Raw genomic sequence first — 27339 nt, forward strand, 5'->3', positions numbered from 1 at the left:
AAGTATTGAGCTGAAGGTTAAGCCTTGGAGAAAGCCCATGTTTGGGGAAAGGAGAAAGAAAGGGCACCAGTACCAGAGACCAAGAAGGAATAGATATATTGTGAGAAGAACCAGGTAGCACTATGTTTGGACGCGGAGGGAGGATAGGATTTCAAGTTGGAAGGGTTAAGCAAAGGTAGCGAGTGCTGAGAAGAGATCAAACAAAATGAGGACTGAAAGAAGTTTATTGGTTCTGGCAATTAGGAGGCAATTGGTGACCTTGGAGCTTTAGGGAAGCCTTGGAGCTGGAAACCATATGGCAGGGGGTACAGAGAGCAAGGAGAAAGTCAACTTCCTGGATGACACCTCTGCGTTCTCCAACTTGGCAATAAAAGAAAGGAAAGGATAGAAGTTAGAGTACTTGCAGGGTCTTTACAAGAGACTCAACGGATGATTTCAGTGAAGAGAGTTTCAAGATTTCAGGGACTAGAGAGAACTGGACGACTGATAAGCTTGGGAGGGACAGGGGTCCCTCACACATGAGGCTAAGAAGACAGGTTGGATGCAGAGACCATTTTGAGGTTGAGGAAGGAGAAAATTAAGGAACTTTTTTTCAAAGGTCTGATAAAGAGAAATACAGAAATTGGAGGCTTGCTGTTTCGGAAGGTTTTGAATTAGCTGATGTGGGAGAGGCTTTAAGGACTTAGAAATAAATAAAACATTTGCTGAGCACTCGAGAGACTTGTGTGCCTCTTCCACAACAAATTAGTGAATTTAATTTTTCTACAAGTCTCCTACAATAGAATGAAAAATTGTGCCTACTTAACTCCTTATGAAACTTCAATTTAATTCTAATTCAGAACTTTAAGAAGCCACTGAACTTTATAATAAACAAGTTGTTCATAGGCCGAACGCTGTGGTTCACACCTATAATCCCAGCACTTTGGGAGGCCAAGGCAGATGGATCACTTGAGATCAGGAGTCCGAGACCAGCTTGGCCAACATGGCTAAACCGTGTCTCTACAAAAAATGTAAAACTTAGCTGAATGTGATGGCGGGTGTCTGTAATCCCAGCTACTCGGGAGGCTGAGGCAAAAGAATTGCTTGAACCCGGGAGGTGGAGCTTGCAGTGAGCCAAGATTGCACCACTTCACCCCAGCCTGGGTGACAGAGCAAGAATCTGTCCCCTCTCCCGCCCCCCAAAAAAAACAAAAACAAAAAACAGTTGTTCATTGCCCAATCTCTTTAATTATTATACTAAATATTTCCCCCCAAATTTAACCTTACTTTTTAAAAGAATTGCCAAAATAAGTGGTCGTGTTGCCAACACATCCTCTCCTTCTACTTCCAATATTGGTAACATTTCAGAATTCTTTACTTCTTGAAATGTTTCCTCTGGATTTCCCAAAACATTGGGATACTATAGCCTCTATAACCTACACGTGCTGGAACTATACCTCACACGTGTTTGTGCTGTTCTCACTGCCTCTGAGACTAACTAACGCCATTGGAGGACTCGTCCTATTCATGGATTTCATCCATGATTCATTTTCCTCATTATATTTTTACATATTTTCAGCTTTTTGCCTTGTTAATTATGTTCATTTGCCATAATTTCACAATGGCATTATTAAAACATCAGATTGTTCAAAGGGTAAGCTAAATGGATGTCATACCATTTAGAAGAGAGTTTCTCCTTAAATCATTGCTTTCATTTGTGAAGTTTAGACCTTAGAATCACCTCTGTGCAATGTGAGAGTCCTCCCCTAAAACTCTGCAAAGCCTCTTCTAAGTCACGTCATGGTATGCAGGCGTCTCCAAGGGGGAAAGGCTGCTTTTGATGGCTCAGCCAGTTCCATTTCAGTGAAGGGATATCGCTTCCCTAAAATGAACCCCCTCTTAGTAAATGCTCTCCATTCTCTAACAGAGTCAAACCAAACCAAAGAGAGGCACGTTGTGGGAAGTAAGTTCTCCAGTGTTTCTAACCATAAAGCTGGGTTTCTGAAATCCAAGATTACTCCCAGCAGGGAGCCTAAATACAGCCTGAAGCTACAAAAAAATAAGTATCCCTATTTTACCTGTGATGTCTATAAATTGTGACCATTTATTTTCATTCCAGAGTCATACTTTGTGCTGAACCATGAAAAGCAAAACTACATTTAAAATTTTAAACCATAAGCTATTAGAGAAAGGTAAGAGTCTCTTTGTGTTAGGATTTCTTCTGTCTGAAGGGAAGAATAGCAGTTGCCATTCTCTGACATAAGTAGCTCTCATATAATACCTTTCAGGGAAAAAAAAAATTGCTTTTGGACAAAATAACAGTCACTATTCCTTTTTCCCATGCATGAACTTTGGAACAGAAAAATAACATTAACAGATTATTAAACTGTTTGTCACCAAAGAAAAGTAGATGGTATTTTTGTGCCTTGGATAATGTTAAGTGGAGAAAAAAAATCATCCAAGGGATCATCTGTATTTGCCCTGTTTTCAAAATTAATTTTTCTCTTTTCAGTGGAATTCATGATTGTTCTTGGTTTTCAGACTTGTGACTTTGTTCATTAGAGCAAATGGCTTAATTTTTATTCCAAACTCTATATTAAGTTTCAGAGTTCAGCCTGGGAGAAAGGAACTATTGAAAACCTTTTTTGTTTCCTTTTCTTTTTTCTTAAGGGACAGCTTTTGTTCTCAGAGAGTATCAAATTCCAATGTCAGTTTTGTAAATAAGTATCTGTTGTCTCCCCAGATCAAGCTGTGTTTGTCTTATTTGTGCATTTATAGTAAAGTAATCTACAAGTGGTTCCCTGATAAAGTTAACACTTAGTTAATTACCCAGAGCCTTGACATGTCCTGTAATTGCCGCTTTGCTAACAAACATTTGAGACTTGTCTTGGGTAGAATTTGTTGAGGCCTAAAGAAGTAAGCTCTTGATGGATGGGGAACAAACCAAATAAATACAGTATTTTATGTTCTTTTAATTCAGGGCCAAGTGGATTTGGATGAAGTGTTTATTTAGTTTGCTGGCTGTTTCAAGATGCTGTGGCGTATTGATTCCTTTTATTACTAGCAGCCGTTTAACCTGACCTCTTCCAGATCCAGTATTTTAAAAGCCATAAATTTTAACTTTACTTATGAGCAAAGGCTGAAATGCTATGAAAGCCTTTTTATTAGTCAAGCTCTGCCATTTTCGATGCTCTGGTGTCACCCATGGCAACAATATTTAGGGCTTCTTAAATTAGAGTGGCTGCCGGGCTGCTGGGGAGGGGCATAGGCAGCCATAAAATGAAGCTGTAAACATTTCAAGGGTATAGGATTCCATGACGTGATAGCAGACAGGTGCAAGAAAGAAGGGGCAGGCCTAAAGACAAAAGGGTTGGGATGATCGTATTAAATAAACATCTACTTTAGCATCTCAGTTACTGAATAGAATTTGAAAATTAGAAACAGAATACCAGGTAATCAAAGAGCGAGGTGGAGCCAGGGACCAACTCCGGCCACCCATCTTGTAGGTCCACACTGCCTAAGTCATTGTCTGGTCTTCATATTGCACACAAAAGTTCTCTGAAAAGGAAGTTGGAGGAAAGAGACCTTGTTCCAGTGAACAGTTAGCAAACTGGGGAGATGCAGTATTCCTGTCCCAAAGTCCCAGGCATACCCTTAATCTCTGCAATTATAACAAACCAGGAAAGCCACTTTGTTTCCTAAGTTGGGAAAATATATGCTTCACATCATAGACTGATTTGTACAAAATATAGTAAAAACTTTCCAGAATGTCAGTACTTTACTTTTCTAAGGCACTATAACCTGTACTCAGAAGGCAGGCAACTGTTTTGTATCAATCAGCAAATCAAAACCATTTCATCTTCAAATAGCCCAGTGATGAAACTCCTGGACAGGTTGTCTACACTAAAAGTACCTATTTTACCATAAAAAAGTGGAAGAAAAAGAAATTTTATACATGAGTTTACCCCTGAAATGCATGCATACATGAGAATGCCTTGTAGTTGAAGAAGAGGACAAAAAGAAACTAATTCTACTTCTGTGGCTTCCTGGTTTTAACTTATACACATCAGTAGCTTTTGTTCACTTTGTTGAAAATTTCCCATTCATTTTCTAATTGTCAAAAATGTGTGTTTAAACAAATTATTTTTTTCAATGTTATCCCTCTTTTTATTTGATCATGTGGCAAAACTCTAATACAGCACTAGGAAGGTGATATAAGCAAAGAATGATCATTTCACCGTAGGAGAAAATTTCAAGATATAAAAAGATATTGAAAGAATTTAAACAAAAACATCAACAAAAGAGAGATGCTGAATGAAGAGATGTTCCCCCTTTCTTCACTTTGTATTTCTTTGCAGAGAAATTTAATCCAAAATAATATGTGATTGGACTTGGATTATTCTTTCATCTTCCTGGTCTCTTTCTTTTCATTCTTGATAATAGTGTACTTGAGCATCCTTATACTACCTATTGCCAGAAACTGCCCTAGCATTTTAAGAAGCCAGCTACTCATTAATTCAAGTGATGTCTACAAGTTGACTCTTAATAGTTGACTCAGGCAAATTCTGAAAGTTCCAGAGTTAAAAAGGTGTGGGGTTTTGGGAAACCCAGAGTGAGAAAGTGTATAAACACTGTTCAGCAAATGACTGCTTGGGTCTATCTTAAATACAGGCCCAGTTAGCCACTCGTAATTCATCTTAAAGGATTGGTTCTTTCAGATTCACATTTGTTCACAATATAAAAACTGAACCCTTCAGAGTGTGAGAATCCTTCACTATTCCTATGGCTAGAGACTTCTGTCCTAGCAATTCAAGAAGCCAAACTTTTTTTTTTTTTTCTTTTGGACAGTCTTTACTCTGTCTCCCATGCTGGAGTGCAATGGTGCGAACATGGCTCAACTGCAGCTTCAACCTCCTGGGCTCAAGGGATCCTCTTGCCTTAGCCTCCTGAGTAGCTGGGACCACAGGCACGCACCACCATGCCTGGCTAATTTTTTTTATTATTTTGTATAGACAGAGTCTCATTTTGTTGCCCAGGCTTACACATTCTTATGAATTCAAGTCCCTAAATGCAATTCAGTTCACTAAACAGCAGCATAATGTTTAGTCTTTTCTTTTTCTATGACCTTACTTGAATCAAAATGGACCTGAACACTTTCATTACCCAAACTATGGTCTGATCGATATTCTATATCATACTCTTCCTTTTGAATAACAGTATGTAGAATTTTAAAATTGTTAAAAATACTTATAGTAAAATATACAGAAACAAAATTTAACATCTTAATCATTTTTAAGTGTACAGTTCAATAGTGTTGAATACGTTCACATTGTTGTGCAGCCAGCTTTCACTGTACCAGACATTCTAATAAACTCCCCTCTTCCCTGAAGTAAGCCAGCGGCCTTTCCACCCAGAGCAGCTGGTGAATTTGATGATCTTGGGCAGAATGCCCCCCTTTACCCCCACAAGAGGGAAAGCAGCTCTTACCTTGGGGAAGTTACTCAGATTTCTAGAAAAACTTTCTGTAAGGTTGGCTGTCATGGTGTGAATTAAAAGGTTATGTCAGAGGTTAAACTATGCAATTAAATCAAGAAAGCAGATTATTCTAGTAGCTGACATTAACGTTTGAAAAGAGACAGGATTAGCTGTACTTAGTCACATATAAACTGCACAAAGCGAACAAAGGGGAAAAAAATTATTTCACCAAGCTTCCCTTGAAAGAAAATCGTTCCATCTTGCACCTCTAATTTTTCATTTTAATTCTGTTACTTCATGAGGTTCATTATCCTTTTCCAGATTTGCACACGGTGACTGATGCTCTGTGACGGATTGTTTTTGTTTTTCTGCTTTAAAAAATATTCCCTCCCTCCCTAAATAATTATCTGCAAATTAACCTTTTCTCTTACTGGAATATTTGTTGGAATAGAATACAGAAAATAGAAATGTGTAAGCAAGACTGTTTAGACAGGAGATAAATTCTTGGAGGCCACAAGGGTATCATTCATTAAATGACTGCTGCCGTCCTGTAAATGGGCCCCTTTTGACCTGAAAGAGTTAATGCTCTATTGAAAGTGGCTGGGTTGTCCCCAGCCTTACTCCCTTGGAAGGCTCTGACCCATTAATGGCAGTAATAATAATAATAGAAAACAATCCTGCTTTGCTTCCATTACTCTGAAACTGTTAATGGTATCCTAATGTTTTTTATTCTTTTAGTGTATCTGAAAACTGACATTCTGCTCAGCTAAAATTTCAAATGTAATTTTTTTTTCATTACCATTTTACATGCCATGCAAGATGCTGAGTAAGGAATAAGGCAGAGGCTTGTAATTGGTCTTTTAAATCATCATAAACATTTATTTTTCCCCCCATGGCTATATCTAGTGCCAATAACTCAGTCATCAAATGATGGGAAAAACTATTTAATGATGCACCACAAGCTCCTTCCTAAATTTTTACCCAGAACAAGGCAGGGAATATAAAAATATGTCACATTGCTCAAAATTTGATTTTAAAATAAGCACAAAACAGTTTTTTTTCTTTTGTGGGAGTATTAGCAGTGAACCAAGTGTTCCTTTCTTTTTTTGATATAAACCCTTTTTAGAAAAGTCTTGTGTTTTTATATTTTTATTATAAGTAATAATGAAAAGTAAAATAGGGCTGTACGATGTGCAGGGCAGAACTGTGGCTTCTGTTTTGGGAGGCTGACATTTATAAAAGGCAGGTAACGATATTACCCCCTCTGTAGGGCTGTCAAGACAAGGCAAAGCATTTGGCACAGAGACTGTACCATGGTAAGTTCTAAATAAAGATTAACTATCATTATTATTATTGTTGTTGTTCTCTCAGAGCAAAACATCCATCCGAATTTAGGGTACTGAGGCAATACCCACTCAGAGCTATTGAATCCTACCTAGGGCATGGTATAGATAGAAGGCCCTGCCTTACCTATTGTCCATGTGTGTTAGAGTGAATATGTTTGGATCCAGGGTCACAGACTTCAGAGGCGCCTTATTGCCAGTGGGCGTCATAAACCTGTTCATCTGGCCACTAGGGTCCTTATTGGTCTTTTCCCATTCTCTCTGTTCAACCTCATTCCTATACTCCCAGGCCCCATGAGCACTCTGCAGTGGACACATGACTGGGCTTGCTGCCCCTTGGCAGATCCATGTTCTCAGCTCTCACCCATTCTGTCTCCAGGGCCGTCTCTGTTTGATGCTGCTCAATTCCAAGGGATCTGTCTCAGCCTAGAGTCATCATTTTTCTCCTCTGACTTCTGCCACTCCCTCTGTATCTTGCCATATCCCACCTTGTTTGAGGATGCTTTTGAGTTTTGCATTTTGACCTTCATGTAGATTGCTTGTTCCTTGAGAACAGGTGTTCACAAAGATATACCCATGTTGTCTTTTGATGAGTTGAGTCCACATCCTGCAGATCTGGAGGAAAATAGCCTCCTTTTTAATTAGTAGCAACATATTACATGTATATAGACTACTTTACAGCTTTGTGAATTTTTCATACATATATAATTTCATCTTATCATAACAAAAACTTATGCTATTGGCATCCCTATTAACTTAGGCAAGTTACTTTATCTGTGCCTCAATTTTCTCAACTATAAAATGAGGATAATATTAGCGTATACCTCATGTAATTAAACGAGTTAATAGATATATATAAGAATGTGCCTGGTACAGAGATAGCTGCTGCTCTTTTTATCACCATTATCATCATCAATATGATTTTTCCATTATCCCACTTTTACTGATGTGGAAACTGAAGCCCAGAGAGATTAAGTAACTTCCTTAGATTCTAAGCCTTCAAATTCCAAGTCCCCACTGAACATGCCTCCTACACAAATCTTTGTTGTTAAGCACCCTAGACTGCTTTTAGTCCATCATTTCCTTAGAGTCAATTTACAGAAAAGTTTCCAATTCACAGTTTGTCTGGAAATTTCTGTGAAAGGGAAACTTAAAACAAACACAGTGATAAGACACAAACCCTTCTCCAGAAATAGACACCCCCATTCCTGGGAGACAGGTCTCTCTCCTCCTAAATGAGAGGCCTCTGTTGAGTAGTCATGAGAATACCTATGGGAACAACTAGCTCTTAAAGGTGATGCCAGGTTTCCTCCAATCTCTCTAAAATCCAGACAACATATTTAATTAATGTCATTGTAGATCAGTTGTTTGAACCCCTGGTCAACCATAGCAAGAATTGATTTTACCTCTCTTTTGAACGCCATTCTATTTTTCTAAATTGTCTAACCATTGGTAGTATGTCTCTACTTATTACTAATGATCTGGAGAATGGTCCTGTCTTCACAAAGGAGTCAGGGGTCAAGGTGAGCAAACCAATGTAATAAAACTCTTCTCAATGTAGAAGATTTATCACTTGTAAAATCCATGCAGGAACAGACTAGAACATGCCTGTCTATAAGCTGGTGTCAGACACACTTCTCACTGGTGTGGTCAACTCTGTACTCACCATTCCTTCACCAGCAGTCTGCCCTGTTCCTCAAGTATCTGACCTGAGTAGAAACAACTGGTGGTAACGTGGATTGTTATGTGGATGAGAGATTGGAGAATAGAATATGAAGTCAAGACTGTGGGTCACAATGGAAAGAAAACAATGTCAGACTAGTTTTGCAAAGATAATTTGTTGACTCCTAGCAACTAAAAAGTTCAGAGGAACATCCACAAAGAAATGGAGCTGCACCCAGGGTCTCCATGTCAGCAGTACTCTCTTGTACAGTTCTGGTTCCTCTCTTTGGACTTGATTCTTACAGAAAAGCAATATGATTGCCAGAAGCTCCAGGCTTAGATTCTCCCAGTAACCCCAGTAACAAAGACTGCTCACTCTACCAGGCTTAGTTCTAGTTAGCCCTGTGTGTGTCAGTAGCTGTCCCAGAGCTCACCAGGGGGAAGAAATGCACTAATTAGTCATGTCTGGGTCGTAGGCACTGAATGAGAGTTGAGGAGGCGTAGTACACCAAGGAAAGCCACGATGCTCATTTTAGATAGAATAATGGGTGCCGGGTAGGAAAAAGAATGGATGTCAGCACTCGGGGGAGAAAAGAGAGACAGTTTAGGATAACTGGAGAGTCGTGACACTCTTGCTATTTCTCCATGCGCTTCTCTGAGGTAGAGTAAAGCAGTTTCCATGTACCCTGACATCTCAGTACAACCCAGCAAGAATTTCAGTACAAGAAACACTGATCATAGACTTCCCCGAGGGAAGGTTATTAATGGAAGTATCACCTTCTTGTAACCTTGTTTCCCACTGGCAAAGATTCCTCAGGCTGAGTTATTGGGAAACTCCAGTATGCTGTCAGATTTCACAACAACATTAAGTGGTACTTCCTTTTCATATTTGCCACCTCATTTATTTTGTATGTCCCCATGTTATTAGTTTTACTGCCCATTAATCATTATATATTACCAAATATAGTAAAGCGTGCTTATGAGGAGATAGCAAAGGGTCCAGCCACAGCAGTCACAATGAAGCCATGGCAGGAGGAAGCCTAGGGGTAGCAGGCAGTGCCCCCTGTCCCGTCCACCCAGACACATAACCCTGAGCACCTCCTGCCTCCCAAGTGCATTAAGATGTGTTTCTGCACCCTATCCCTCCTCGTCAGAGAAAAACCTGGGGAAAATCATTCTGTTCATTTTGAGGACAGATGACTAACCATGCTAAAAATGTATATGAAGAAATTAGAAGAAATTTGAAATTGTAAAAAGAAAGGAAGAGCAAGAGATTTTATTAGCAATGAGTTCCATTGCTGCAAAATATAGCACTCTCCCTTCCCTTTAATTTATTCCATGTACGCCTTCCATATTATTTTTTCTTTAAATACCAATATCATCGAGCATTTCCTCTGGTAAAAAAAAAACTTAACGGCTTTCTATTGTCCCCTAATTTGGGCCTTGCCTTCTTAGCCAGATTTCAAAGCCCTTCAAGTCTTACTTTATCCTTTCTACCATGTTTATTTCCCACCAATCTCTACCACATTGTTTTTTGTTACTAGTCACTCCATCTTCCCTGTGTCCCCGCCCCCCGTAGACGTGTTTGGACTTTTCCTCGTGCCTTTTCCTCTAAGTGGTGTGCCTGTCCACCTCCTACTTCTCTTACCTATATACCATCCATCTTCAAGGATATGACCCACATCATGCATGAAGTCTTACCCAGTGACTCATAGTCACACTGTGCTTTCTTTTCCCTGACTTCTCCAAGCCTAAAATACTCCAGCCCTTAACTGTGCTCTACATCAGCATTCTTGGTACGTGGTTTGCAGAGATACCTGCTGGCCAATGATCCCAAAAGTCCACGACCTTGTCTGATTTGTAATTCTGTTGATGGTGTCGTGGATTAGTCTGATGGAGAAGACTGAAAGAAACTAAATAGTTATTTACTTGCTGTCCCTGGCATAGTTATTCTCAGGAAATTATTTTAGCATTTTACTTTTTCATGAAAAATATCTTTGCAAGAAATAAACAAGTGTATTTGGGCTACTGGTAGAAGTGAAGGAGATAGAAGATGATTTGAAAAGTAATAAGAAATCTTAGGCCAAAAAAAGTAGAAGTTTTCAGTAAAGAGTGAAAATTCAGAGCTAGTAATGACCCTGTCCTACAATGTATGAATAGGGAAGCAGAAATCCTCTTGTCATTCTGTTGATTATAGAGAATCCTCCTAATGGGTGTACATTTTGTTCACCAAAAAAATATGATGGTAAGAGTTGACATTTACTGAATATTTGCTGTGTTCCGGGTATCATGTTCAAAGTTCTGTATCAGATAATCTTCCAACTACCCCAAAAATGAGGTTCTATCATTATCTCTGTTTTACAGATAAGGAAACTGAGGCACTGAGAGGTAAGAGCCTCACCTAGAGTAACACAAATAGTATATGGGTGGAGCTGGGGCATAAAACTGCTATGGTTGAATGTGTCCCCCACAAGTTCATGTGCTGGAGACGCAGCTCCCAGTGCAGCAGTGTGGAGAGAGGTGGGACCTTTGGGAGATGACTGAGTCATGAGGGCTCTGCCACCATTAACCCATTCATAAATTAGTGGATTAAACCATTCATGGATTGATGGATTAATGGGTTATTGAGGGAGTGAGTTAGTAATCATGAGAATGGTGTATTATAAAAGCTAGTTTGGCCATCTATCATGAGCCCCCCTCAATGTGTGATGCACTGTGCTGCCTTGGGAATCTGCGGAGAGTCCCCACCAGCAAGAAGGCCCTCACCAGATGTGGCCCCTAAACCTTGGCCTCCCCAGCCTCTAGAACTAAAGGAAGTCAATTTCTTTTCTTTATATGTTACCCATTCTCAGGTATTCAGTTATAGCAACAAAAAATGGACTAAGAGAACCCAAGATGTCTAATGTCAGACTGTGCTTGTAATAGCAATTGCTTTAAAGAGTAAATTATGAGTGAATGCCAAAGATGCAATTAATTAGCTGAGTAAACAGGTAACATGGCTACCATTGGAAATATGAATCCAGATAAATCCAGGTGTATGTACAAACAATTTATTTTCTAAAATTTGGGGCCTTGTATTCCCCTGAGATGGGTCCTTCTTGAGCTTTAAGGATCTCCTCCATGTCGATTCTCTGGGGTTATGGTTTCACGAGTGTTTATATTTGCTCTACACAGAGACTAGAATGTCTTTGACTAAGCTAGGTGTTTAATCTTTTATTTCTGAGGCAGCAAAGAAAATGGGAGGAATTTCAGCTCAAGGTTTGTCAGACCAGGAAAGCCTCATGTAGCATCTCAGTAGCCTTGCCAAGTCAATAGGATGACATTTCCTTGTCTGCACTCTCAGGGAACTTAAAAGAAGAATTGGGAAAAGGTTGAGTGTTTGTTCTGAAATTTACATGAGATGTAGGACTGAGGCACTGCCTCTCAGGAATGTGAAGGGAAATCACAAAATACCATTGGAAATCCCCTCAATTCACCATAGAGAATACAAAATTACTGTTTCAAAGAGTCATTTCATCAGTCAAACACCAGATGAAATAGTTGGCTTGTGTTTAAAGATAGTGACACAGTGCTATAGACAAAATGTTTGTTTCCCTCCAAAAATCATACATTGAAATGCTACACCACAATATGATGGTATTAGGAGGTGGGGTCTTTGAGAAGTGATTAGGTCATGATGCCGGAACCCTCTTGAATAGGTTTAGTGCTCTTATAAAACAGGCCCCAGAAAAGTCTTCCACATGAGGATGCGGCAAGAAGATGGCCATCTATGAACCAGGAAGTAGGTCCTCAACAGACACTGAACCTGCCTGTGCCTTGATATTGCACTTCCCAGCCTCCAGATCAGTGGGCAAATACATTTCTGTTGTTCGTAAGCCAGTTTATGAAATTTCATTACAGCTGCCCAAATGGAGTAAGACAAAAGTTAGTACCAAGAAGTAAAATGACACTATAACAAATACCTAAAAATATGGAAACAGCTTTGAAACTGGATAATGGGTAGAGGCTGAAAGAGTTTTTAAGTGCATACTAAAAAAAGCCCACATTGTCATGACTGGACTTTTAAAAGGTGATTCTGGCAAGGGCTCCAAAGAAAAACAAAAACAAACAAAAAAAGCAACAGCAATAACAACAAACACCACCACCCACAACACCACCATCACAAGAGGAGAGCTGTAAAGAAAGCCTCGATTTCTCAGTCTTCTTAGACGATACCCACATAATCTTGAATAGAACGTTGGTAGAAATATGGATAGTAAAGGCCATTCTTAATGAGGTCTCAGATGGAAATGAGGAACATGTGATTCATGGAAACTGGAGAAAAGACCATCCTCCATATAAAGTGGCAAAGAACTTTGCTGAAGTGTGTTGTTGTTCTAGTGTTTTATGGCAGGTAGCACTTGTAAGTTATGAAATTGGGTATTTAGCTGATGCTATTTGTAAGCAAAGTTCTCTGATTTCTCTAAAATCCAGATAGCATATTTAATTAATGTAATTGTAGATAGTTTGTTTGAACCCGTAGGCACAGCCTGGCTTTTTCTGACTGCTTATAGTAAAATGGAAGATGAGAAACATGACTTAAAGATGGAATTGCCCATCAAAAAGGAAGCAGAGCTTAAAGATTTAGGTATTTCTCAGCCTATCCATATTGAAAAGTCTGAAAAAGACTGTTTGGGAAAGAATACTAAGGATATGGTCAAACAACTATTTGACAAGGAGGTTAGTATGGATCAGCCATCTTAGCAGAAGCCAGGAGCTATTCTCCAGGACAATGGAAGAATGACTCTGAAGGCAATTCAGTGATCATCAGGACAATCATTTCTGCCAACAGGCCCAGAGTACAAGGGCCCTGGAGACAGAGTGGTGTCGAAGGAAGGGCTGCTGGTGCCCTCAGGACCTCAGTGCATTCTGCATAGGGCAGCCAAACACCACAGGTTCTGTTCCTTGTGCTATATCGTCAAATTGCTTGCACACCCAGGTACAGCTCCAATGGGACCTAGTGTAGCATGGATCACAGAGGCTACCCCTCCCAAGGGCACAGGCAGCAACTTTGGTGGCATCCACACAATGCCATCTCTGCTGGTGCAGAGAGCTATAGTAGAGCCCTCATGAATGGGATTAGTTTCCTTATTTAAAAAAGGCCCCCAGAGAGTTCCCTTGCCCCTTCCACCATGTGAGGACACAATAAGAACACAGGCATCTATGGACCAGGAAGCAGGCCCTCACCAGACACCAAATCTGTCAGCACCTTGATCTTGAACTTCGCAGCCTCCAGAACTGTAAGATAATTCTGTTGTTCATAAGCCACTCAGTCTGTGGTATTTTTGTTATAGCAGCCCAAATTAACTCAGGCACACATGAAAACTATAAATCTTGAAACACAGGAATCATACTCAGGGTGGTGAGATGCTCAGCATGAGAGAGACAAGCAAAGAGCCGCAGAGAACAACTCATTTCTCCAAACTCCTGTTCCCTCCCAGACACACAGTCCCTCAAGGGCACACTCTCATTGAGAGGGAAGGTAAGTGAAATTGTTCTCATTAAGTGATTTTATCCTGCCCATCCTCCTACCTTTTTTCTAAATTTCTCTCATCATGAACATACAGTTGAATTTGGGTAAGATCAATTGTGTGTGATTAGACTTCATTTTGTACAGGAAAAAATTTAGTAAACTGTAAAGCCACAGAAAATGTTAGTTATAGTCACATTTACCTTCCATTCCTCTTAGGACCAAGCACAGTTATGAGCCACAAAAAATACCCAGTAAATAATTGTCAACGGCTGACTTGATTTTGGCTTGACATTTTAACATTAGATTGAAACCTTGCTTAAAGTATATTTATAGAGAAATTGTTATTCATGTGAACATGAAACTGAAAAACCTCACTTTCTATCAGTTTGGTAAATAACTCAATAATTGAGAATTGAAATGCCCTTTTTTTTTTTCAAGTACAATCAGATACATATAAAAAGGGGGAAAATACAAAAAAATTATAAAAATAACATTGACCTTAAAAAATACAGGTGCCCAGGCTGTACAATATGTAAAGATACCCTCATGTAGGTGCCCTCCAAGAAATCAATCAAACTTTGACCTTTTATGTTATGCTAATGGTTTTTGAGGAAACATTAAAATTCTTTATAATATGCCTTATTTTGAGAGTACTGTTGTATATAACCCACATAAACATACAAACCACTCAACAATCAAAAGCAGAAGAAACATGTACTGTTTTAGCAAGACATACAAAGAGTTAACGGCAAAAGGAAAGAGAGGGGAAAAAATCACTACTATGGTCTGTGTTTAGAATATAAAGCCTGTTACCCAGATATACGAGGAGGAGGTGGAAGGCAAATAAAGGTGTTCTTGGCAGTAGGTAAAAATAAGACTATTTAAAGCACACATGAGGTAGAAATGGCAGAAAAGGTTAATATTACAAAGATAAGTTTAGCAAAAGGAACAACTACTGTAAAAAGAAAGGCAAAATATAGAGATGAGTGAATAATTATAGGTAGGGCAGAAATTATTAAATCATTGAAAGCAGGAAAAGAACCTAAGGGTTGTATTAACAAAGAAGAGGAAGCTGTATGTGGGCTTTGAGAAAGTGAAGCAATTGTGGTCTGTGTTTCTCCATGTAAAACTTTGTTCAGCCTCACAGCACTGAAGAAAAGGGGATCCCAGTGTTGTAAGTACCCTTTACCTTCATGTTCCTTTTTTCCTCCAGCGAATGTTTGTGTCGTAGATCTCTGTACTGAGGATACAAAACTCAGTAAGTCTAGGAAAGGTAGGTAACATTTTTTGATCCTGTATCACAGGTAAGAAAGTTTCCCACACTGGTCCATTTATTTGACCCTCAAATGAGTATTCTGATACTTATGTAAATAATAAAGGTAGTGTTTTCCTATAAGTACCCACATGTCTCTTCTGGAGACCAATGCTGTGTACTTAATTTTTCAGTTATTTTCTTGAATGCAACTTTTTATTTTTTTGTTTGCTTGTTTTGTTTTTTTAATCCAGTAGAGTCTTTCTAAGGGAGGAAAGAATGAAAACAGAAGATTAAAACACACCAGCATGCTGGGATTGGTGTTGTCTGGGTTCCTCAGCTGCCCTAACAGAATCTACCTACAGATAAAGTTATATATGTATTTTTAGAAATAGTTCAACCACTAAGTTGAACCATGGAGTACATTTTCTTATCTGTAAGATAGAGAAAAAAAGAAAAGAAAGAAAAATGTCATGAGAATATTTTTGGTGTAATGAATTCACTATTTGTAACATTTTGGGGACATAATCTGAGTTCAGGAAGGAAACCTAAACATGGCATAAAATTTTGACTATTTCTTTGTGAAAGAAGGAACTTTTAGTAAAGAAAGTTAAAGTGTATAGCAATACTTGTTAAACATTTGAACACACTTGAAGGGCCATGCCCATACTCATAATCAAGGAATTTATTTGTTCGCATAATCTTCCCATATTTTCTCTGGATAGTTTCACTTTAAAATAAAGTGTTTGAAGATAGGGTAGGGGAGATTATGCAAATGTATGAATCTTAATGACAAGTTCATTATTGAACATTTTGATGTAAATTTCAGGAAACGATTAAAGACCCTGGGATTTGTGAGACTTAAAAGAAAAATTCCACTCTTGGAGAACTTGGAAATTGCCAGTAAAAGAACTGAGACCCAAATGACAGCAGATAATGTAAAGCCAAATTGCATTATGCCCTATGGTAATGAATAGGAAACAGGGCACTGTGATAAGCTTGGAATGATGATCAATATTTGGAACACTGTGATAGGCAAGAAGGTAATTAGGCCCATTATGAACACAGTTAACACAGATAACATAACTTGGGAAATTATACATTTGGATATTACAGAGAATTTTTTAAAGGCTAATGGATTTGCAATGATACCAAGTAAAGCATATAAGGCATTTTGCCTCTAGGAAATCTACTTTTAAAAAATCAAACACAGAAATTTTTCAGTAAATGTAATCTAAAATGAAAAGACAAAGTGAAATATGTGGGAGAATAAAGTGGTGTTGTGCCTACTACTTGGAATTTACAATAATTTTGTATTCAAAGAGTTTTACATTTATTAATTTCACATCACAGCTCCCCATGCAGCAGGAAAGGCATTTCTATTGTGTTTGTCCAAGTTGACTGCTCATAATAAGGCAAGGCCAAATTGATAATAAAAGCAAGCTATCTTGACAAATGCTCAGCCTTCCCAGGTCTCATGCTGTGACCCCTGGATGGCGTTATAATAATCTTTATCCCTAATTTACGATGGGAAACAATCCCTTTATTTTAGAAGGAAAGACTGTAACTTAATTAATTTTCACTAAGTGCCTTGAGGGCCATTGATGTTATTGAAATGTACAAATTAATACATTATTTATTGTTAATTTATCATAAGTATTTGTTAATTATAAGGCTCTAGCTGGGAGAAAAACTTGCCATGTATCTGGAAGTGAATACCTTCCCTAAAATTATTTCTCATTTTTTAATATGGGTGTATTGGAAGCAATTTCATCAATAATAGAAGATCCAATTACTGGTCTTCTGGATTAAGGCATTCTTTTATTGTGAGATTTTTAATGCTAAAGTGGGAAGTTCAAACATTGCCAATTAAATCTCAGACTAATTAAGTGATTATAGCCTAAGGAGAAGGGCAACTAAGACTCCAATATTAATCTATCTTATCACAATAGCCTCTATATGTGATGAACAGATGAACATATATATACCTATGTCAATAGAAGAAGTGTAAGGCATTGTTTGCAAAAACAATTTAAGGAGTTTAATTGTTTGAAAAAAGTTTAAGTTGTTTCCCTTTTCGAATAATAAAGACAGCATTTTTTATGAAGTCCTTTTCAGCTGTTTGTAGAATGCGTGGTCGTATTTAATAATTCAATGATGGATTGCAGCAAATCTAAGATTTCACTCATTGAAATGTTTAGAGGTGGTACAAAAGTGACTGTGACAGTAATGATCACCAATGCTTTATGAGCACTCACGACATGCCAGGCACCTTCTATGCTTTTCTTATCCTCAATTTTATAGATAAGGGAACTGAGGCACAAAGAGGTTATTAACTCAAGAAGTAATTAGCAGAGCGGGGAATGTTTGGATATTCTACATCCTCCTTTTAATCCTTCAGTATTAACCACTACCCTCTAGATAGTTTTATTCTCTATTATTCAAATCATCTGCCTGTGGAGAAGCAACAGCAGTGCTCAGCTGTAAGGCAAGGGCAGCAATCCAAGACTGAGTCAGAGAAACCAAGGTCCACATCCAAACTGTCCTCCAGGAAGGACCTTCTGTTTCATACCATGTTGAAATGAGGCTTTCTATAATACCTAGAAGGCTGGGGCAGCAGTTTCTCAGCATCTTAAGAATCAGTTTCATAGTGGCCCCTCTCCAACTAGGTGGTAGCTCTCTCATGGGCCTTTTGCCACCCTTTTTATGCCTACAGGAGACATGGTGGGCATTTTGCCTGGCACAGCTTCTTTAACTCTTTAGTCTTGGGGTGTGTGTGTGTTCACTTTTCATAATGCTGTATTTTTGGGAATGGAGTGTAGTAGGGGATGTATCTGAGGATTGATTTGTCCAGAAGACATGGCCCTGAAATTTCTCTCTACTCTATATAGGACCATGTCAAGCCAATCCTTCATTTGGAAACAGATGGAATCTTTAAAAGTGCTATAACATCTTTTTAAAAAAAAAATAAAAATTGTGGCATTTTTCTATGAGGCCATAATTTTGAGAGAAAATTTGGCACCTGACATTAAGAATGTTTTTATTATACCACCTTGGTATAGCACCTTCTTTTAGCACCCTTGATAATTGTGTGTCATCTGTTTCACAAATCTTGTGTATGTTGAGCTCGTGTTTGTGAGGGGAGGATCCGTTCATCTCGATCTTAAAGAACATGGACGTAGAAGCCACAACCAGTATCGCATCAGCTACAGATGAAAATATGAAGAGTCATCATATTTGGGGAGAACTTCAATGGGATCGAGTGGCTGAGGTTTTGATTTCAATAAATTTCTCACTCAAAAGAGACCTCTTCTTGAGACCCCTGCTTTTAGTGGAAGCCTAGAAAAAAATGTGATTTGTGTAAATGGTGAGGCTAGACATAGACAGTGAATCTTCTCATTTTAAAAGCTGTACAATTTTCTACGCACCATCAACCTAAACTGAAATTGGTGAGAGTAGGAGTAGGGAAGAGGGATTGAATGTGGCAATTTATTGTACTCCACACAGTCTTTACAGGGAGGATATTTTATTCCAAGTGTTTTGTTGGAATTTAACACTGATGCCCCTTCCATGGCAGGTAACCTTGACCTTCTGTAGGAGACCTCAAACATATGAAAGACATGGGAATCCCTGGAGAAGGTCCTTGTCAGAGGCCCCAGTTCACTGTATCTGTAAATCCTTATAAGGACTTCCCTGATTTTGGTTCTCTTCTCTAATATCAGTCCCTATTCTACAGCTACATTCTGTGCATTCTCCAGGAATAAACAGAATTATTTTTCCAATCCTGAAAACTCCAGAGTCTACATTTACAACCTAAGGACTCAACCACCCTTTCTGCTTTTAATATTACCATGTATTACATCCAATAGAGCTAGGTTGTAATATTGCCCAACATCAGTTAGTACTTCTACTTTGTGACTTCTATTTATACAGAGTGAATTAATTGTCAACTCTATTAATCTTGCAAAATCCATGAATCCTTAATGTTCAGTTTGCTTAGAATGAGAAACAGTGTATTTGTTTCTTCTTAGCTATGACTTCTTGCTGAGCTTCACATGAGCTCCTTTTAGATAACGTGCCTTCTATCTTGGACGATTTACTTTCATGTTCCCCAGAATTTATTGCTAACGGTTGACGTGAATGCTTACAGTTTGGGCTCTAATGTAATCTCCTGAATGGCAATTAATAAATAAAAGATGGTTGCTATTGCTGGCAGAGAATCAGGGCTTTCTCGGATAGTTTTCATCTTCATGTTTTCACCAAACTTCATGTCAGACATCCCTAGGGGTTGATATTATAAAATATTTTCTGTAAACTCCAAAGCTTTTACTATTGCTTCAATACCCCCAAACCTCTGTGATGCCTTTTGTTTTCTTGTCAGAAATGATCTTATTCAATTTCTGTTTCTTCAACTTATCTTCCTTCCTGGGAATATAAAAAATATGCCTCTTTCTGGATTTAATAGTAACATATCCTCAGTATTTATGACTTGCAAATAACAGCTGAAATTTGTCCCTGAAATTTCTTGTTTTTTTTTTTTTTTTTGGCTTAGTCTTATCTCTGTTGCACTTATTGAATATACTCTGTTGAATTTACTGAATATTGAATTGCACTTACCCTACATTAATAGCCAGTAGGGTTTATAAAATGCAGTGTTTATTGTCATCCTGTATATTGTTCAAAGTGCAAAGTTGTCTCGTGTAAGTTAATGATGAAACTATAAAGCAATATCCAATTTTTGCAATTTGCCTACTTGACAAGGCTCCAGGGTTAATCTAGCCTAATATTCTTATTTTAGAAATGAGGAAAATGTAGGGCAGTTTAAGCTATTTGACCATAATCAGATAGAGGGTGCAGAGCAAATACATCTTTAGACAGTAAAGTACATGGTACACAGCAGAAAAGCTGGAACTAGGCTGCCTCGGCCCAGCTCCTGGTCTGGATGCTTATTAAGTGTGTAACTTCAGACAAGTTATGTCAATGCTATGTGCCTCAATTTCTGAATCTGTAAAATGGGGCTAACGGTAGTACCAGTAGCAACTATAAGGATTATCGTAAGTTACTGTGGGTGAGGCATTTAGAATCGTGCTTAACACAGAGTAAGCACTCCATGCTTTGTTAGCTATTAGGATTATTGTCATTATGTTGACTATTTTTAACACATTCAGATCATAGGAAAAGGTGCGTATTGCTATTTCACTTCACATGGGTATATATATATACATCAGAGCTTTGTTGTACTTCTTTTTGTATTCCTTAATCCTGTGTGAAGCTGCTAGTAGTGTTCATAGTGGCAGTGATAGTAGAAGCAAAAATAATGATGATAGTAATAAAAGGTAGTGCCATTTATTGAGCCTTGCTAGGTGCTAACATTGAAGTAGGTACTTTACATACATAATTCTTAATAAATACTCCATCTATTGATAAATGACACAGTCGTTTATTTCCAGAAATGCAAGTCTAGCCTCTTCATGACAGTAGTTTCCTTCGTAACTGGAAAGGAACATGAGCTGTGTTTCTGGTGGAAAAGCTTTGACTGTAGAAACAAGAGCCCTGAAAGAATTCCTTCCATCTTAAAGATAATCCTTGTGCTGCTAATATTTATATAACCTAATCCTGTTACTGATAATTGGGAGACTAGCTGGGGGTGGGGATGGAGGTCAGGGAATGGAGTGGGAGGGGGCAGGTAGAGGCCAAGGCAAACTGCACAAATGAAAAACATTATATACCAGAAAAGAGATGATTCAGATTCAGTTGTGCTTTATATTTTCTGTTTTATAATTTTACATTGCATTAAAAGGTTGTCCCTTTTCTAGATACCCAAACAGGAATACATTCAGAACAATAGCATCAACATGGAAAAGTTCTTTTCTTTCTTGCTTTGCATTATTGATTGATTGATTAAATAAACTGCAGTTACCATACATTAATAGCCAGTAGGGTAAGGTAAAGTGTTTAATTACAGAAATCACAGTCACTTCAATGTTCTTTTATTTCCATGCCCAGTATGTTCCTTACTAATCACATGAGCAACCATGGCAATGATAAAAGCTGTCAGGTGTGGGAGTGCTAGGACGATACTGGAAGAGAAGTTCTCGTCATGTTAGGTGCTTGGTATGTTTGTGTGTGTCTGTGAGTATGCATGTGTGTATGTGTGTATACTCACATATATGAAATCACTCTCATTCACACTCATATATAGTCTCTATAAACAGCTACAACCTTTTAAATTCATATGTGTGTGTATATACCTATAGACACACATGCATATACACTTCTACATAGAAATGTACATATAGTCATATTAAATCTTATCACAGCTCTAGAAAAGGAAACGGAGGCTCAGAGAAGTCAAACCACTTGTTCGAGGTCACAAAAGGTGGCAAAGCTGGAATATAACCCCAACTCCCACCCACTTAACACCCCTTTTTTGGGATGTCCAGACAGAAATATTCTTAGAACAATAGGATTACACCACACTGCCCCATTAGAAGAGGGGTGACCTTTTGTCCTTTCTTTTCCAGAATCTCCAAGCAAAGATTTTGGTCCAACTCTGGGTTTGAAAAAGTCCAGTTCCTTGGAGAGTCTGCAGACTGCGGTGGCCGAGGTCCGGAAGAATGACCTTCCTTTTCACAGGCCCCGGCCACACATGGTTCGAGGCCGAGGCTGCAATGAGAGCTTTAGAGCAGCCATTGACAAATCCTACGATGGACCCGAAGAAATAGAAGCTGGTAGGACAGTATGCTTCCTTAAATGGCTTTCTCATCTCATTGTTATCTGCAAATCACGGGCAAGAATGTGTGCTTAACTACAGAAAAAAAATGATTTAAGGATCACAATTATATTTTTGATATTAAAAGTAATTCATTTTCCTGATATGTTTTGCCCTTTGGCTTAACGAACATGGAATTGGAGAATGCAATATGCAATTTATTTTACAGTGCAAGGCTAAAGAAATGTTCTCCTTCACTTTTCTACAAGGACCAACTGTCATTTACCCTTAGGGTAGGAGCACTAAGTATGCATTTCTTGACATTCTCATTCGAGTCATTAGAGGCAGCATCAATCCAAAGACTCTGACTGCATTAATTGGGTAGAAGCAGTTGGGATATTTTGTACTGAAAACTCCCTCCTCCCCCTGTTTGTTTCCCAGCATGCGAACTTTCTGAGCTGATCAAGGTTAACAAGCCAGCTTTCAGAGAGATTACTGCTTGAACACCTATCAAGCCTTTCATACTACCAGCTAAGCAACCAGTCGTCTCCACTCCCAGCATCAAATCTTGCTCGAAGTAACCAGATTTAGGCAGTCAGATCTTCAAAGGGCACAAGTAACCACATGGAAGGGTAGAACTCCAGAGTGCTGTTATTCATTCTTTAGCATTTTCCATGTCAGTGTTTCTCTATATACTAACTGCATGTGCCCCTGACCATGGGTATTGATTATTTTTTCTCTGTACAGACGGTCTGTCTGATAAGAGCTCTCACTCCGGCCAAGGAGCTCTGAATTGTGAATCTGCCCCTCAGGGGAACTCAGAGCTAGAGGACATGGAAAATAAAGCCAGGAAAGTCAAAAAAACGAAAGAGAAGGAGAAGAAAAAGGAAAAGGGCAAATTGAAAGTCAAGGAGAAAAAGCGCAAAGAGGAGAATGAAGATCCAGAAAGGAAAATAAAGAAGAAGGGCTTCAGTGCCATGCTGAGGTATGGTCCTGCTTTGAAGGCAAAGTTGGGTTTGTTTCTCATTTTGTCTCTCCTGGTGAAATCACTCCTTTGTCTGTACCCAGTAAATAGTGCATACTTTCCCTCATATTCAGCTAAATGCATGCAGCTCTCAAGTGTGACTGTACTTGTTCTCTTTCTGCAGAGGCAGAGGAGCTTTTTGGGGAACCTCACAGTGATGACAGGACACCATCTTAAGTTTGTTGTCAAAGAAAGGTCAACACTGTGCCAGGCACAGAGGCTCATGCCTGTAATCTCAGTATTTTGGGGGGCTGGGAGGATTGTTTGAGCCCAAGAGTTCAAGACCAGCCTGGGCAACCTAGGGAGACCCTATTTTTTTTTGAGACAGTCTCACTTTGTTGCCCAGGCTGGAGTGCAGTGGCGCAATCTCAGCTCACTGCAACCTCCGCCTCCTGGGTTCAAGCGTTTCTCCTGCCTCAGCCTCCTGAGTAGCTGGGACTATAGGCACACGCCACAACGCCCAGCTCATTTTTTTATTTTTAGTAGAGTGGAGTTTCGCCATGTTGGCCAGGAGTCTTGAACTCCTGACCTCAAGTGATCTGCCTTGGCCTCCCAAAGTGCTGGGGTTACAGGCAGGAGACCCTATTTCTAAGAAAAAAAAAAAATTAGCCAGGCACAGTGGTGCATGCCTGTAGTCCCAAGTACTCAGGAGGGTGAGGCCAGAGCATGGCTTGAGCCCAGTAGTTCAAGGCTGAGCTATGATTGCACCATAAAAGAAAGGCCAATGCTTAGTAGAGGCATGGACAATGCCTGCAGTCCTTTGTACCAACGTGTTATGAAAATAAATACTTCCTCTGGCAGCACAGGGAAAGTGAGAGGCGGGGAAGCCCTACGTGTTACCTCTGGAATACCTCTTTTGAAGCAGGGGAGTCAGGGTAGATGAACTTCATCCCTCTGTGACTCTAGGTGTGCAGTGGCCGGGCACATCACTTGTCACCTCCAGAGGTACTGTGATACAGGGGAGATGTCACTGGATCTGGGCTCAGATGCCCCAGTCTGGATCCATGACTCTCCACACATGAGCAATGGGGCTTCACACACATTGCTTAGCTTCCCTGAGCCTTACTTTCCTTACTTTTAAAATGAGGCCAGCATACTTGCTCTACTGACCCAGCATAGTTGTGAGACAAGATTTCATGTGCTATACATTCATTCACTAGACAGGGCTCAACATGGCACAGTCAGAAAATAGCTCTGTTTCTTCTCTCCCCTTCAAGTATGCCTTGTTGAGGCTGCCTTCTCCACACCCTGACATCTCAGCTTTCTGGCTGATAGCTTTCTGGTCACTTTTGGGTAAAAAAAAAAAAAAGCAACTTGTTTGTCGGGGGCTAAAATGTTCAATCCAATGTAAATGAAAGCTTTCTTCCTTTCTGTCTGTTGGACCTGAACCACAAGGTGCATCCTATGGTATGGTGGGAGGCAGGATTCTACCTTCTCCCATTTCTCAGTCTTTGGAACCAGGAGACAAAGACATGATTCAATAGGATAGAATTTTACTTAACTGGCATATCTGGTATAATCTGGCCATCAAGAAACCTTTGTGGCTACTTTTGTGGATTTTCTTAGAGTGCTCCTTACTATACCAGTCACTAATGTAGGTCATTTTCACAATAACCTATTCCCCTAAGCCTCTGACCTCAGACATATACCCCTGAGTCTCCTTACCCCAATTGGTAGATTTCTTGGACAGTGCCAGTTTGAGACAGCTCTAGCCTAACTTAGAGCCACAGCATCTTCCTGGCTTTCTAGAGTTCCTGATCTCCCACCCTCCAAATGATGCAAGTACAGCTTGTTCCCACTGTTCCGCTCCTCCTCACCCCGTCATAGAGATGTTCCAACCAGCCTCGCATCTTCAGACTTCTCCAGGCACGTCCCATACCACTCTGGGCCTCTTCCTCCAGGAACACACATCAGACTCTCCCAAGAATGCTGTCATGCATGGGGAAGGGAGGAGGCAATTTTTGCAAGTCACAAAATAAAAAAGTAGGAAGTGGGGTGACAATCTCCTGTTATACAATTACCTCCAAATTCCCTGAGAAGTACCCCTTTCTATGACTGTCTTTACTCCTACAATTTCTTCTCAAATCAATTGATCGCTATACTTCTATGGGCTGAAGGTGAATGATGGGAGATGATGGTTTAGGGGCCATTTTGGCCACCTCTTATGAAACCCTTAGGAGATATCTCATTTAAGAATGCTGGGTGTATTTATTACCAATTGTTCTCATTTAGTGATCATCAACTGAAATTTCCACATAGGAAGGAAAGTTCTATCATTCCATATATAAGTGACATTTAGGGAATACAAATAATCCTCACACCAGTGAGCCTTCCCATTACATTTCCAGTGCTCATGAAATGCCAAGCAGGGTTTCTCATGCTCAAAAATCTTGGGAGTGATGTTGCCCCTGGATGTGTTATGACAAGACTGGCTAAGGTCCTGCTATCACCTGGGCTGAGGTTACCCCAGCAGGCCTGATGTCATAATAGGTATCTGACGATTAAAGAACAAAATTTCGGCCAGGGATAGTGGCCCACATCTGTAATCTCAGCACTTTGGGAGGCCAAGGTGGGCGGATCACCTGAGGTCAGGAGTTCGAGACCAGCCTGACCAACATGGAAAAACCCCGTCTCTACTAAAAATACAAAATTAGCCAGGCGTGGTGGCGCATGCCTATAATCCCAGCTACTTGGGAGGCTAAGGCAGGAGAATCACTTGAACCTGGGAGGCAGAGGTTGAGGTGAGCCGAGATCACATCATTGTACTCCAGGCTGGGCAACACAAGTGAAACTCCATCTCAAAAAAAAAAAAAAAAAAAAAATTCAGCTAAGCATAGTGGCTCAGGCGTGTATGTAATTCAAGCACTTTGAGAGACTGAGGTGGGCAGATCACTTGAGCCCAGGAGTTACAAACCTGAACAACATGGCAAAACCCCATTTCTACAAAAAAAGCAAAAATAAACAAATTAGTTGGATGTGGTAGCATGTGCCTATAGTGTCAGCTACTCAGGAGGCTGATGTGGTGGGAGGATTGACTTAGCCTGGGAGGTAGAGGATGCAGTGAGCCATGATCCCTTCACTGGACTCCAGCCTGGGTAACAGAGTAAGACCCCATCTCAAAAAATTAAAATTAAAATAAAAAGAACAAAATTTCAGCAAATTGAGTTCTAACTATTGAATTGGCTTTTATTAGTGATTCATAAATCGGTCCACATCCCATCTATAGAATAGAAAGGCACTTAAGTGAGATGAGCAGAAGGTGTGAGCTTCATAGGCAGAACAAGACTGAAGAAGGCAAAAACAAGGAACAAAAAGAGGATGCTCATTTCCAAATTGCATTCCTTATAGGGTTAAAGTAGAGGGACTTTATCATTCCAGTTCCTGTCCCTGGTCGTCCTTTGATTGGTTGCTGGGAATCTCCCGTATTTTGGGAAACTGACCCATTTCTAAGTTCAATTTGATTATATGGCACATAGCATGAGTGACTCTATTCTGGTTTGGTCTGGTCTGTTGTGGCCTACTCCAGGAGCTCAAATAATGGCCTCCCATGCATTATTGAATATGATCTATAGTCTAGTAAATGCCAATAGATATTTGTCCTGATGGCTTCTGTAGACTCTGTCCTTCCAGTTGCCATTTTGAATTTTAAACTTGCCCATATTCTAGATAATTATTAGGATTGCCAGAATTTATGAACTGTGAGTTAACCATCTTGATGATAATGACAACATGTAATTGCAATATATTTAGATAAGAATTTTGTCTTTGAAGGGATGGAGTTGAGAGGTGAAAATTACAGGCTCTGCCTATGTACTTTCTGAGTTCTATCCTGGTTTCTCTAATTTTCACTTCTGTAACACTGAGCAAGTTCCTTAACTGCTTTTGTCTCAGTTTCTTCATCTGAAACATGAGAAGCATAATAGAATTATCATTTTTATGAGAATTATATTTTATTAGATGTAACATGCTTAGACCTGTGCCTGGCAAGCAATAAACATTCAATAAATGTTAATTATTGTAGTCAACATAATAATGACCCCTGAAGGTGTCTGCATCCCAGCCCCAGTACCTGTGTAAATATTATGTTACATGACAAGGAAAATTAAGGTTGCAGATGGAATTAAGGTTGTTGACCTGAACATAAGATGATTATCCAGCATTTTCCCCAATATGCCCAATGTAATCACAAGGGGCCTTAAAAGTAAAAGAAGAAAAGGTGACTATGGAAGTGAGGTGCAGAGAAATGTAGTGCTGCCGGCTTTCAAGATGGAGGGAGGGGACCATGAGCCAACAAATGTGGGCAGCCTCTAGAGGCTGGAAAGGGCAAGGAAATGGATTCTCTCTGGGGAGCAGTAGAAAGGAATGCAGCCTAACAACTCC

General features: G+C 39.5%; 1 protein-coding gene across 5 annotated transcripts in view; it reads left to right on the forward strand.

The window, feature by feature from the left end:
* The window catches only part of PARD3B (par-3 family cell polarity regulator beta), a 1090519-nt gene that overhangs the window by 740651 nt on the left and 322529 nt on the right, over positions 1 to 27339 (forward strand). For all 5 annotated transcript variants that reach the window (XR_013402125.1, XM_015110772.3, XM_015110773.3 and 2 more), the window contains 2 exons: positions 21748 to 21954; positions 22683 to 22920. Coding sequence is in view for 4 of the 5 variants with exons in the window: in XM_015110772.3 (XP_014966258.3) it covers positions 21748 to 21954; positions 22683 to 22920 (445 nt within the window). In the remaining variant the exon portion in view is untranslated. The remainder of the gene's footprint in view (positions 1 to 21747; positions 21955 to 22682; positions 22921 to 27339) is intronic.

The sequence above is a fragment of the Macaca mulatta genome, chromosome 12 (assembly GCF_049350105.2).
Source record: "Macaca mulatta isolate MMU2019108-1 chromosome 12, T2T-MMU8v2.0, whole genome shotgun sequence".
Classification (NCBI taxonomy): Eukaryota; Metazoa; Chordata; class Mammalia; order Primates; family Cercopithecidae; genus Macaca; species Macaca mulatta.